The 14037-nt window shown below is 44.3% G+C and overlaps 1 protein-coding gene across 1 annotated transcript in view; it reads left to right on the forward strand.

The window, feature by feature from the left end:
* RAB10 (RAB10, member RAS oncogene family) overlaps positions 1-14037 on the forward strand; it is a 49181-nt gene that overhangs the window by 30232 nt on the left and 4912 nt on the right. The window contains exons 3-5 of the mRNA XM_056343206.1: positions 7425-7563; positions 13026-13115; positions 13635-13736. Of these exons, the coding sequence (XP_056199181.1) occupies positions 7425-7563; positions 13026-13115; positions 13635-13736 (331 nt within the window). The remainder of the gene's footprint in view (positions 1-7424; positions 7564-13025; positions 13116-13634; positions 13737-14037) is intronic.

The raw sequence follows: 14037 nt of genomic DNA on the forward strand, positions 1-14037 counted from the left end.
GAATGGTGGGACTGGGTAGCGAGTGGGACTATGTCTGTATTCAGGCAGCTTCTGGAGGATCCTCAGCTAGGCTGGGCAGAGCCTGGTGCGGTGCATGGGCTGCAAATGAGGAGGAGGATGGGACACGGCTCTTGAGACTGGTCTTCTGAAGGAATGAGCTTGTTCAGGGCAGATCCATCAGGAGGACTACTGGTATGTCAAATTCTGGGTGGAAGCACAAAGAAGAATAAGAGAATCTTCTTGGTTAGGTTATGGTACTAGTTATTTGTTCAGAAAAATTGTTGATGTGACAGCATATGATGCAATGCCATATGGAAAAATCCAGTGGTGGGTTAGTACAGGATTTGGGAGGAGAAATAATTACGAAGGGTGGGACTTGGAAGAGTTGACACTGATTAATATGTTGAAAAATATTAATGTTTGATATATGAGCAGTAATGCTTATAGTACAGAGAAGGGAGGGGAAATAAAAGATCCAAGATGAGAGATTACTGCTCCAGGAAGAGATGGCGTTACTGTTGCAAAAGCAATGAAATGTTTTAGAAGTACACAGCAGTAGAGCTAAAAATTCAGCTATGAAGTGTGTAATATACGCTCCAGGAACTCAGAATCACTTTGAAATAGAAACAAAAAGGCTTAGGCATCCTGTAATATGCTAAACTTATTAACATTAATGCAACAATTGAAAAATTAAATGTGATTTTTCTGATACTGTGGGTGTGATCATCTCCAGAGGGCAGGGAAGTAAGCGTCACGGTCTAATCTAGTACACAATTTTGATTAGCATGCTCCAGAAAGAAAGTGGCAAGTAGGATGATTAGAGGGATGTAATAACTATTTTAGGAAGAATGACTGGAAAGTTGAGGATTCTTCAGGATGTCAGAGAAGTGACCAAAGTGCATTTTTAAAATCATGAGTATACTGGAAAAGGTAGGTAGAGATTGATAGAACTCATTGCCTTTTCCAATACCAGAGTGTTTGTTCTAGCGTAAGTCTAGAAGGTGATGTGTAAAACACAAGGAAATTAAGTGAAGCTGTGAAACTCCTCATTGCAAGATGTTCTAATAGCTGCAGATATATGTGGGTTCGCAAGGGATTTCGTGAAGGAACAGTCTGTTTTGGACTGTGAAATACACAGATGTGATTTCTGGCTCCAGAAGTCCTTGAACTGCACAGAAGTGGAAGCTGCAAGAACTCTGGCCTGAGCAAGTGCATCTCTTACCATGCTTGGAGAATGTACAGAAGTCAGATCTAGGGGGGGGTTGTCCTGGTGAATTGAAGGGTGAAAGGAAATACTACTATCATCTAAAAAATACATAGTGATAGCAGACACAGAGGAGAGGGAAGGATGCTTTAAGCTCTAGGACAGTGGAAATTAAAGTTGCTGGAAATGCACCAGCAGGAGTGGGAGACTCTGGGAGAAGCTCTGGTTCAGTATAATGAAAACAAACTAGAGAAAGGGGAATGTGGAGGGACGAAAACCCAAATCAGCCAGGTATTTCGGAATGGAACTTGACAAATAAGAGGATCATGATCTGTCCTGTTCTGCTGTTGTGGGGCTTTTGTATGAAGAGTTGAGGCTTTATACGTTTTTTCATGGGGAACTCACAGTTGTTGATTCCTCACTTGTGAATTTTCTATTTACCGGTTTGCATGCAGATTCCTGGCATTGTGTCTGTGTGTGTTATCAAGCCAGAACAAGGATCTCTGATAGATTGAGGTGGATGACAGTAGGTACAAGTTAGCAAAGTGCTTGATTTCTTCTTGTGCCTGGGACAGGCTTGTTCACAGAATTGCTGCCCCAGGAGTGTCCGGGCAGGTTTGTTACAAGGCAGTGAGTTTCGTCATTAAGGCCAAAAAGTTGAGGTCCAAAAGGCTAGATTCTGAAGAGCTTCCAGAGCTGGGTAAGGCAAATGATCTGTTTCTTTTCAGTGGTGTACAAAATAATCACACTTAACAGTGTAGTATTAGTATGGAAAGAGTACAACGACAAAATTGCTTCTGTAGCAAACTGAAAAAACCAGTTAACTCTGAGATTCTAAGACATTGATTTTTTATTTTTTTTTTTCTACTTACCTGGTGCTCTGACCCTCCTGTCTTCACACAAAAAAAATTGCCAGCCTGTTTTCCTACGGTCTTCTTGACTGATTCCAAATTTTAGGAACAGCCTTACTTTTTTAGTATGCAGCTCTTACTTTATAGTCTGCTACACAGTTAGTATTTTGTATCAGTGTGTCTTTGGGAATGTTTTTACATGGCTAGAAAAGTGTCCTCAGAATGTTTTGTTCAGCAATGAGCTAATTGCAGAAATTATCATGTGACCTGGAACAGCTGTCCAGGTGAAAGAAGTGTGCAGTAGCATAGCTATCGGAAATAGCGACACGTGTGGAAATTCCTTGATACATGCAAGTTCTTGCATTTAATAAGTATTGTGGTGAACAGCAAAAACTGCAGACAGCACCCTTGACTAGTATACCATCAGTCTCATGAATTTGTGCCATTACCCTAGGAATGTCTAAAAGTTAACTGTTGCTGCTGAGAACTTTTGAGACTATTCACCATATGCATGCGTCAAGATGGAAGAAACTCTTTTGTCATGCCAGTCAGTCTTCCTATAAACAATTAGATACTTCACTCATTTTTGCTTTGGTTTAGTTGGGTTTTTTTCCTGGCTGAATGTTTTTCAGAAAAGCTGAAACTTGCTAGTGCATGAAGTATCATACAGACGTTCCTTTTTGAAGGAACGTCTTCAACCCAGTCGCTAAAGCTTCCAGAGTGTGCCTGATGTCAGCAGTACAGTTGCAATGCCGTATTCTGCTGCATAGTTTTAAAAATATTATAAGAAGAAACAGTGGGACAGTAATAAAAGTCTTGGGATTATTTTGCTAGGAATTATTTGGTTTAATGCATTGAAGACTATTTTGAGCTATGGGGACTGGAAGGATCTTCACAGGTCATCAGATATAATCTCTTCTTGTTGCATCTGTCTGAATCTTTCATAAACAAAGCATAGTACATTTTAAGATTTCTTCAGTCTCTGCTCGGTCAACTGGAAAGCTGTCCCAGAAATTCCTTTCTGTGTTGGTTAAATCTCTAATATGATATAGCTTATGCATACTTTAATGTTGGCATGAGAATAACTTAAATAGATTTTTCACTTTCCTTGTGCTTCTCCTTTCCCTAGTCCCCAAGGATGACCTTCTTTGTCTTAATTTTGCAGCTAAACAGAGTTCTCCCAGTTTCTTCCTGTGCCGTAGGGCTTCGTTTTCCTTGGCTATCTTAATAGTCCTTGTCTACGTTTATTTTAGCTTGGAGAGTTAGCTAACTTGCACAGATATTTTTGCCTACATCAAGGATTTATTGCACACTCCTAGATTTGGAGCATATTCTTACATCCTAGAAGTTTGAACAAAGGAATGGAAAGCCAGGGCAGTAAACAAGCCATGTAGTCTCAGATTGTCTTGTGCTATTTGCTCAGGGTTCATCAGTCACAGGCAGTTTGAAAACCATAACTCATTTCCTCTGTTTGCTTCAGTCAGTTCTCTAATCTTGCATCCATTAAGACTTATCTCTGAATAATGAATGGAGAATCCATTAAGAAGGGGAAAGGGCAAATATAGTACTTGGGGGGGAACAACAAGACTCTAGGTTCTTTGCTTTTTCCCTCCCCATCTTTCTTTTCATCCATTAGCTTCGCTTCAGTTGCCAGAAAAAACAGTGGAGGAGTTAACTAAGCAAGTTAGCTGCAGGCACATAGGACATGACAAGCAATGAGTAACAAGTGTTGCCTGTGCCAAGTTGTGTAAAATCAATCTGAAATCGTACCGTGATGGCTACTGGCCTTGTCAGGAGGGCAGAGGTCACAGGTGTGTTATGTCTTGATGGTTTTTGGTGAGGCTTTTCTGACACTGTCCTGCTTGATACGAGCAACTTAGGGGGAAATGACTTAGGTGAGGGTGCTGTCAAGTGGATACAAAACTCATGGGGAAAGAAAACAAGTGATGTGTAACAAGTTCTGTTGAGGTATTTTGCTGGAGTCTGCAAGTCTGCAGGAGTTCATGATAGGCAGTATTTTATTTAATGGTTAAGATAAGGGGATAGAGAGCGTGGTTATTTTATTTGAGCGAAGTGGGAAAAGGTGAAGTTGCAGAGTATAAATTGTATAGAGACTGGATTGCAATTCAGATTGCTTTTGACTAGTTGGAGAAATGTCATTGAAAAAAAGTCCTGTGAAATTCAGTAAAGACAAATGCAGAGCTGCCAAGTTCAGCGTGTGTAATCAGTTACCCAAATGTCAGAAAAATCTTCTGCATCGTGAAGAAGGGGAGTGGGATGCAATAAACAGGCATGCCCAACTTGTCTCGAAAATATCGCTATATGAGGCTGGTAAGTCTTCGGCTCAAGTATTCTCCTGTTTTTTGCTTAGACATAGGCAAATTGAAGGGAGTCCAGAGAGAGTGATAGGTGAGGCTGTGTATGTTAGACCTTTGGCCAGTGAGTAAGGTCTAAAGAACTTGGTGGCTTGAGAAAATTCAGGGAAGGTGCAAGAGCTGTGTTTGTGTATGTAATTAAAAAAAGTAGAAGGAAGGGAAATTAACTCCTCCAGTTACCTATGAAAAGACGAGGATTGATGGCCTTAATTTGCACTAAGGAAAATCCAAGTGTGCCATCGGAAGAAACTTCCAAATTGGGCAGAAAGGAAGTGAGAGAGGGAGGTTCAAGCCAGCAATCATCAGAGGTCTCCAGCAGAACATCAGGCACGTTTCAGGAATAGTGTGGGTATCCCTGGGCATTTTACAGCACCAGGGAATGGACTAGATTGCCTCTTAAAGCTACTGCCAGCGAGCCAGACCCCTGCCCAGCATGGCCTCTTAGAAAACCTGTGAAGGAGGTGGTGCTCAGGTTTAGGACCTGCCCCTGTTCCTCCTCCTCTGCTTTTTGCCCTCTTCCTGGCGTTTGTCATCTCCCAGGAGGAGAGAAAAGATCAGGAGCAGTCAGCTTCTCAGACAGCTACTGCGTTGTTACAACAGTGACCTGGGGTCTGACCCAAGTGGGAACCAACTGTAGAGTGTTTCCACTGCATCTCATTACTTTTCCTTCGTGGCATCTTTGTATTTTGAGGCTTTTCATTTACTCCCCATTTGCCAACTGATACTTGGCCAGAAGAGCTGACGTGTGCTTAAACAAATTGATTTGGCAACTACAGTCGGTGTTTGTTGTTTCAACTGTAGGTGACGGGGTGGTGTGGAGAGCTGAGTGTTCGCAGGACTCAGTGCCTGGTGGTGTCTTGTGTTCTGCCAAGGCATTTGCTGTGACCTCACTAACAGTTGAGAGGGAAATGAGTTGAATTAGTTCAACTGCAGTCTCTCATCTTTTCTGAGGTTACAGGTTTGTGAGGAAGGAGATGTGGCTCTGGGTAAGGGGGGAATGCTGTGCCTTTCTGAGGATGGCTAGGGAATGTGTAACCCCAGTTTAGGCCAGTTTAAATTTGAGGACACCTTTGATTCTACCTTGTGGAATCATAGAATGGTTTGGGTTGGAAAGCGTCTCTAATGGCCATCTAGTCCATGGGCAGGGACCCCTCCCCCCAGCCCAGGCTGCCCCCAGCCCCGTCCAGCCTGGCCTTGAGCCCTGCCAGGGATGGGGCACCCACAGCTGCTCTGGGCAGTCTGGGCCAGCGCCTCGCCGCCCTCACAGGGAAGAATTTCTTCCTCATCTCTCATCTACATCTCCCCTCTTTCGGTTTAAAACCATCATCCCTTGTCCTATCACTATGGGCCCTGCTAAAAACTCTGTCCCTGTCTCTCTTGTAAGCTCCCTTTAAGTATTGAAAGGACACAATAAGGTCTCCCCAGAGCCCTCTCTTCTCCAGGCTGACCAACCCCAACTCAGCCTGTCCTCACAGCAGAGCTGCTTCAGCCTCTCATCATCTTCGTGGCCCTCTGGACCTGCTCCAGCAGCTCCATGTGCTTCTTATGTGAATAGTGTCATTGAAAACTGTCTGTAAATCTGTTAGGTTTATGCCCTCTGAAAGACACTGTAGAATATGCAGTTAGCTCCTAAGTCTCAACTTGATGGCGTGCAGGTTGGTTTAACCAAATCTCATGCATTCCATCAAAGATCTCAGAATGAGATGAGAAAATACTGTCATTAATCTTGCATGATCAATTTTCAGCATATCATGTATAGAAAACAGCAATTTAATGTTTAGAGTAAGTCACCTAGATTTATTTTTCATTTGCTTTGATCTTAAAGTTCAAGAACATACATCTGTAAGATGAAGATAAAGCTTTATAAAACTGATCTGAAAACAAAAATTAACCTTTGTGAAGTCTGAATTCCAGAAGATGTTGGATTTATCATCTTCGTGGCTGCTCAGCAGCTGCTGAAATGGAGAGGGATCTCCTTGGGTATCGTGGGGGTGTTGCCTGGATAGTTGAGACAGGTCACTGCTGGTTGCAGTTCCAGAGTGTTGACAGTGGCACTGCTAAACATTAACATGCAGCGTCTCGGGAACTTCATACAGAAACTTGAGTGCTGAATCGGCAGGGTTTGTGTGATGTTTGATCAGGCTCATGGGCTTTTATGGTATTTAACTTAAACATTGTAGGAGTTTTCAAGTGGCTTCTATTTTTACATTCCTTTGGGAAGAACTGGTCAGTAACGGGAGAGAGTGTCTGGGACAGCAAAGTTTCTGGGGTTGTTGAGACGCTCCTGCTGCTGGAGCTCACAGTCCTGTTGAAGTGTTGGTAGAGCATTTCTTGCACCTGTTTTCATCCTGTCTGCTTCCACTGGGGCTAAGAAGGCTCTGAGATACTTCCCTGAGATAAGGAGAAAATTTTATTGCAAGTCTCCTATGGGTGCAACTTTCAAGTTGTCAATAAAAATACAAAGCTTAAAATTAACAAATTTCTACCATAATGTGATACTGGGTTTATTTACTGTGGTAGGATACCAGAAGACCTATTGTACCTTAGCACTTTGCTGTTCAACAGATAGCTTCATCTTCTGCTACCTTAGTTATGTAAAAACCCAGTTAAGCAGTCCAGTCTCAGCTATGACAGAGACAAAAAGACACTGAAATGTGGTGGTGGTTTGTTGTTTTTTTTTTTAAAATCCCTTTAAAAATAAAATCCAGAGGAGAAACTTAAAAACCTGTGTGTCTGTACCCTCAGAAGCCTGGCCTGCTGAAGTTTGCCCTTTTTGTTGTCTGAGTTCAGCTACATCTGGGAGGGAGTGGGCCTTCTTGGAGCTGCTGCTGATGCACACTCGAGTGTATCTTCCTGCTCTTCGAAAACATTGCACATCCCCCAGTGGTGGTGCAACAGGGCATGCACTGGGCCATGTGCACTTACCTAATAGATATACCGTGCTGGTTTCTTTAGAGCTTGTCTCTGATATGTACTCTTGCCTGTTTTCTGCAGGGACACAGCAGGGCAGGAACGATTTCACACCATCACCACCTCATATTACAGAGGTGCCATGGGGATCATGCTAGTATATGACATCACCAATGCCAAGAGCTTTGAAAACATCAGCAAGTGGCTCAGAAACATAGATGAGGTGAGTAATGTTCATCAAATCCTAGAACTGAGCTGTTTGTTGTGACCCGTAGAGCAGGTGATGAGTCCAACAGAACTCAGCTTCTAGATTGTGCAGAAGCTTCTGCTTCTACCCTGGCAGAAGGCGTATGTAAACACAGGGGTTTGGGTGCCGTTCTTTGGCTGTCTGATACTCTACGTTCCTACCTCAGCTCCCCCTCCAGCAATGGCATGAAAGGTTGCAACACTACACAGGAGCTAGGGGTGTCCTAAAATGTCAAATTCATATATGAGCAAACTTTGTTTCTATGTTGGAGAATACTTAGAGGTTAAGGAGTCCATCTTCTGGTAACTGGGAGTTGCAGTTTTCAGGAGGAGCTGCCGTCACAGGGTGGTGTGCAGAGGAGCAACACAAGCCATAAGCTGCAAGAGTAGCTATAGAATACGTCACTTCTAATACTAACCTGTTTTATGAGGATGACTATGTAAATCCTCAAAGGTAATTAAATACGATCACCTCCACTCCCTCAAAATCGATGTCATGAAATATTTGTGAGTCTGTCATGGCTGTTGCAGGTAGTGTGGCAAACTGCTGTTGTTGAATGTTAGCAAACTACTCAAACCTTGCGTAGCTGATTTTTGTCCCTGTTAAGAGTACTGCCAAACAAGGAGGCTGGTAAAATTTCATGCAAGGTCAGGTGAAGCAGAAGAAACTGATAAGGAAGCATTCAGTGCCTGGATCCCAAAGAGTTCATTCTCCAGGAGTTCTGGGATATTGGAGAGCAGCACAGCTGTCAGTTCTTGCTTTTGTCATGCTGTTTCAAAAGGGAATAAATGTTTGGGTTTTACAGCTTCATTATTTTCCTAGCAAGCATGAAGACGGGCCTGTGGAGCTGTGTGTCAGCAGATGGGTGCTGCCAGGCAATGGTAGTCAAAGCATTGAGGCTGGTGAAAGGTTCTTGGAACAAAAAATGGGATATTGGGACTTTAATTTCCTAGCATGAGAAATGGGTAACTGCTGATGAAGGAAAGGTCTGTGTTTTGTGGGTACAGAAGGCGGTACAGGGGGAGTAAGGCAGCACAGGAAGAGACTCAGCAAGGAGTTGAATGTAAACTTGAAACTTAAGGTCTTTAGATTCTGAAGTTGCTTTGTTTCAGGAATTCTGGTATCCAGGAAGTTAAGTAATGGATGTCATTCATATCACTGTATCTGAGAAGTGAGTGTTTTTGCTGACCTGGTGTTTTTAAGTCTGTGTCACACAAACCTCTGCAGCTGATTTCAGGTGCATTGTGAAGGCTGCCTGGTTATTGCAGTTTTATAAGGGATGTTTGACACCTTAGGAAGCTTTTTTTTTATTATGGAAGCAGCTCACTAATGGAGTTTGTTTGCAGAAATGATGGGTGCAGTCTTCCACTAGTGTTCTGGATGCACTATTGAAGCTTCTGGCTAAAATGGTTGGCAGGTGTTACCCACTCACATACAGAATTATTGCAAGTGATAGTTGTGAATAAAGTAACTTAAGGCAGTATAACCAGGGATATTCTCTCAAGGAGAATTTTCAACAAGCAGGCTGCTTTTCTGAATTATGCTGTGGAGGAGGCTCTTCTGCAGGATACTTAAGCCTTGATTTAGAAATAGCCATGAAACCTAGAGATGTTACACCTTCATCCGTGTTAAATACTCAATTATTTGAAGTTCACTCATTCAGAAGAGGTGGGCTATGCTAGTCACTTTTGCTTTGGGCTAGTAGAAATTAATTTAATTGCTCAAGTGCAGAGTTTTGTATGCTAGGGTGGAAAGAAGAGCTAGGTATTTAAAAGAAGCCTGTTGCTGTGTAAACAGTTTCATGTGTGTGCATGAAAAGTTAGCATTTTCAGAATCTCATTCTACGTGGTATCTTAATCTACCTTTTGCCACCTGGTTGCTCTTCTTACTTGTGACCTGAAGGAAAAAAAACTGTGGATGGTTCTCCTGAGGAATGTGAGATGGGTTATAAATGTAAGCAGGAGTGCTGAGTACATGGATCTCTTGCCCTCTGTAGTTCTGTTAGTAATCACAGAATGGGTTGGGTGGGAAGGCACCTTAAAGACCATCCAGTTCCCAACCACCACCACAGGCAGGGCCCCCTCCCACCAGCCCAGGGAGCCCAGGCTGCCCCCAGCCCCGTCCAGCCTGGCCTTGAGCCCTGCCAGGGATGGGGCACCCACAGCTGCTCTGGGCAGCCTGGGCCAGCGCCTCGCCGCCCTCACAGGGAAGAATTTCTGCCTCATCTCTCATCTCCATCTCCCCTCTCTCAGGTAAAGCCATTCCCCCGTGTGCCATCGCCACCTGCCCTTGCCCAAAGCCCCTCCCCAGCTTTCTTGCCGGCCCCTTTAGGCACTGGCAGGTGCTCTAAGGTCTCCCCGCAGCCTTCTCCTCCCCAGGCTGGGCCACCCCAGCTCTCTCAGGCTGTCTCACTAGGAGACGTGCTCCAGCCCTCTCATCATCTCCATGGCCTCCTCTGGACTCGCTCCAGCAGGTCCATGTTCTTATGTTGGGGACCCCAGAGCCAGATGCAGTGTTGCAGGGCAGTCTTACTGGAGTGGAGCAGAGGGGCAGAGCCCCCTCCCCTGACCTGCTGGCCATGCTGCTCTGGATGCAGCTCAGGGCTCAGTTGGCTTTCTAGGCTGCAAGCGCACATTGCCTGGCCGTGTTAAATTTCTCATCAACCAGCATGCCCAAGTCCTCCTCCCCAGGGCTGCTCTCAGTCCATTCTCTGCCCAGCCTGTGTTTGTGCTTGGGATTGCCCAGACCCAGTTGCAGGACCCTGCACTTGGCCTTGTTGAACTTCATGTGGTTTGCACAGGCCCGCCCCTCGATCCTGTCAGGGTCCCTCTGGACAGCATCCCTTCCCCCCAGCATGTCAGCTGCACCACACAGCTCGGTGGTGTTGCCAAACTTGCCAAGGGGGTGCTCAGTCCCACTGTCCGTGTTACCAACAAAGATGTTGAACAATGCTGGTCCCAATACGGACCCCTGAGGAACATCACTTGTCACTGGTCTCTACTTGAACATTGAGCCACTGACCGCAACTCTCTGACTGCGACCCCCCAGCCAATTCCTTATCCACAGAGTGGTCCATCCATCAAATCCATGTCTCTCCAGCGCAGAGACAAGGATGTGTGTGGGACAGCATCCTATGCTTTGTGCAAGTCCAGGTGGATGATGTCTGTTACTATTCCCTCATCCACCAATGCTGTAACCCTGTTGTAGAAAGCCACCAAATTTGTCAGGCACAATTTGGCCTCAGTTGAAGCCATGTTGTCTGTCACCAATCACCTCCTTATTTTCAATGTGCCTTAGCACAGAAAAAAAGGAAGAAGGGGAAGAGGGGCTCCAGAAAACTGGTTAATATTCAAGGATCACCTCCTCCAAGCTCAGAAGTAATGCATCCCAACTAAGAGGAAGTCGGGCACATCTGCAGGGAGGCCTGCACGGATGAACAAGTTGCTCCTGGACAAACTCAAACACAGAAAGGAAGCCTACAGAGGGTGGAGGCAAGGACAGGTAGCCTGGGAGGAATACTAAGAAGTGTTCCAAGCAGCCAGGGGTCAGGTTAGGAAAGCTAGAGCTGATAGGGTTGAATCTAGCCAGGGGCATCAAGGGCAGCAAGAAGAGCTTCTGTAGGTATGTTTGTGAGTAATGGAAGACTAGGGAAAATGTGGGGCTTCTCCAGAAGGAAACGGGGAAACCTGGTGCCGCAGGATATGGAGGAGGCTGTGGTATTCAACGACTTTTTGGCCTCTGTCTTCACCAGCGAGTGCTGCAGCCACACTGCCCAAGTTACAGAAGCAAAGGCAGGGGATGGGAAAATGAACTGCCTGCTGTAGGAGGTCGGATCTGAGGCAGTCCAAGAAACCTGAAGGTGCAGAAGTCTGTGGGACCTGATGAGCCGCATCTGCAGGTCCTGAGGGAACTGGTGGATGTAGTGGCTGAGCCACTGTCAGTTGTATTTGAGAAGTCGTGGCAGTCCAGTGAAGTTCCCATGGACCAGGAAAGGGGAAACATAGCCCCCATTTTAAAAAAGGGGGGGAAAAAGGAAGACCTGGGAAATTACAGGCTGGTCAATCTCGCCTCTCTGCCTGGCAAGATCATGGAGCAGATCCTCCTGGAAACTCTGCTTACGTTAATAACTCATTTCATGTTCCTCAGGAGAATCACTCCTAGGTTTTTTAATGCTACTGTAAAGTAGTATTAAGACTGCTGGAGCGAAAGTAAATTCAGATTAGACTTTCCAAGAAGCTTCTTATGGCAGGTCTCAAAGTACTTCAGTTATCCACTTAAGTGATGCTTTGTGCTGCGGCTGCTGGAACTTTTCTGCTAGTCTGGTGGATATCTTTGGCATATTCTTCCCTTACCATGACGGATATTGGCAGTACTTCAGTAACTGAACAGCCAAGGTATTTTTGCTCATTCAGCATTCCTTGAGAAAGCATTGGCGCTTGCTTTTGTCTTACAAAAGTGATTCCCAGTGTACATGGCCCTGCTCTTCTTTGGATCCTGAGCCTTAGCGTGGTGCTTGCTTCAGTTTTCCTTTTGCGATGTCCTGGTTTACAGTCTGTGCTTGGTATACAGTTTGCATTCCATTTCACTGCGTGAGGTTTCTCAACTTCTATGCGAAGTGCTAAAGCACAAAGCCGACATGTGGTCTTGGCATGATGATTGCAGCGTCGGAGGAACAGCATGATGCTAGAGCTGTAATTTCCTTTTGTTAGTTAACTTGGTAACTCCTCTAAAAAAAAAATTACAGGCAAAAGGGGTTTTTTACTAACTTACCAGTTATTTGGCTTTGTGGTGGCTGGGGGCATAGTTGAAATTGTTACGGGGACTTACCTGTCTATACTAAAACTATACAAAGGACCCTTTAAACACCAAACAAGTAGTAGTGTCAGCTGGAGCCACTCAGTGCATAAAGCCTGATTGTTGGCAGCTTTAGACATGGGATGGTTCTTGTGCTGCAATGTTTTGTAGCATCATTTCTGTAATATGCTTGTCTAGCACACATAAAACCTGGCACCTCTAAGTGCCAGGCAGGGAGTTCAGTCTTTTCCCACGTCGCTGAATGCAAACTAAGGAAGATTTGGTAGACTAGCTTCATTAACTAGAAGGATCTAGGTTGCAGTACGGCAATTTCTGGGAAAGGAAGACTTCACACTTAAACTACAGAAATAAAAAGGAAGGAGGGAGATAACTGGCATTGAGATGGTGATAGAGCTGTGTCAAACCTGTAGGTGTTGTCTCATTCCACTTGCAGGTTATATGAGCATTTTAGTCTAAATGCACTGTCTGAAGAGTAACGGTCTTTGTTACAACTCAGGAAAGCACAGGACACCAAGACCTGTAAATGTTAGCCTGGACTTCAAACAACCTGGAAATACAAAAGTGAAGTAGATATTTACTGCTTGTGGTAGAGATGTGTCAGCCTGTCTCTTGTCTCATTTTAGCATGCCAATGAGGATGTGGAGAGGATGCTGTTAGGAAACAAGTGTGACATGGAAGATAAAAGAGTTGTCTCTAAAGCAAAAGGTGAACAGGTAAGCATCGGACAAAATCTTGCTTATCAAAGTAAGCGAATCAGTGCCACGACTTCCCACCATCTCCAGGTGGTTAAGATGCCACAGCGGGATGTGCCAGAGAGCAAACCAGGTGGCTGGATTTGCTAGTGGTTTGTAAGTCTGGGGAATGTTTTTGCAGAAGCTGCATTGCAGACAACTTCCATGAGTGGAATGAGTTCAGCTGCAGTTTTCTGCTTTTTGATAACTAAAAATCTTCAGGCATCCTTTGTTAAGTTACCACACAAGCCCGTCACATGGGAAGTATCTGTCATCTTATGTTCAGACACTGACTTGTGATTTAATACATTTTAATTGCTGTTCCTAAATTGTTAAGTTCCGAATCTTTTTTTGTGACACTTTGCCTAGCTAGTCCTTCTGATGCCTGCTGTGGCTGAAAGAATATTACGTGTTTATAAATGCTGCTAGTCCTGAATAAAAGCAGCACAAACTGAATAACTGTGCAGTAACACTAACAGTCGTCTTTCTTTTTTGGTTTAGATTGCTAGGGAGCATGGTATTAGGTTTTTCGAAACTAGTGCAAAAGCAAATATAAACATTGAGAAGGCATTCCTCACATTAGCAGAAGACATTCTTCGAAAGGTATGTTCTTACAGGATTTGCCTGGGAAGGAAAAAAAAAAAAAAATCCTAACATTTCAGCTCCTATTTCTTCTGTTGTTTACCTGAATTGTTGCAGCGTTTGCCTTTGGCATGCTAAGACAAATGAGTCCCTGAAGGAACTTTAGATGCACAATATTCTAAGCTTCTATAGCTTGTTTGATCTTTCATTATTGTACTATCTAGAAGGAGTTGTGTACATCAAAGAGCCAAGGAACTAAAATTCCTGGGGGTTTTGGCCCTTAAACTCATGGCTGTGTCATACATGTGCTTTGAGATAAAAC

This window comes from Falco biarmicus, chromosome 6 (genome assembly GCF_023638135.1).
Source record: "Falco biarmicus isolate bFalBia1 chromosome 6, bFalBia1.pri, whole genome shotgun sequence".
In the NCBI taxonomy this organism is placed as follows: domain Eukaryota; kingdom Metazoa; phylum Chordata; class Aves; order Falconiformes; family Falconidae; genus Falco; species Falco biarmicus.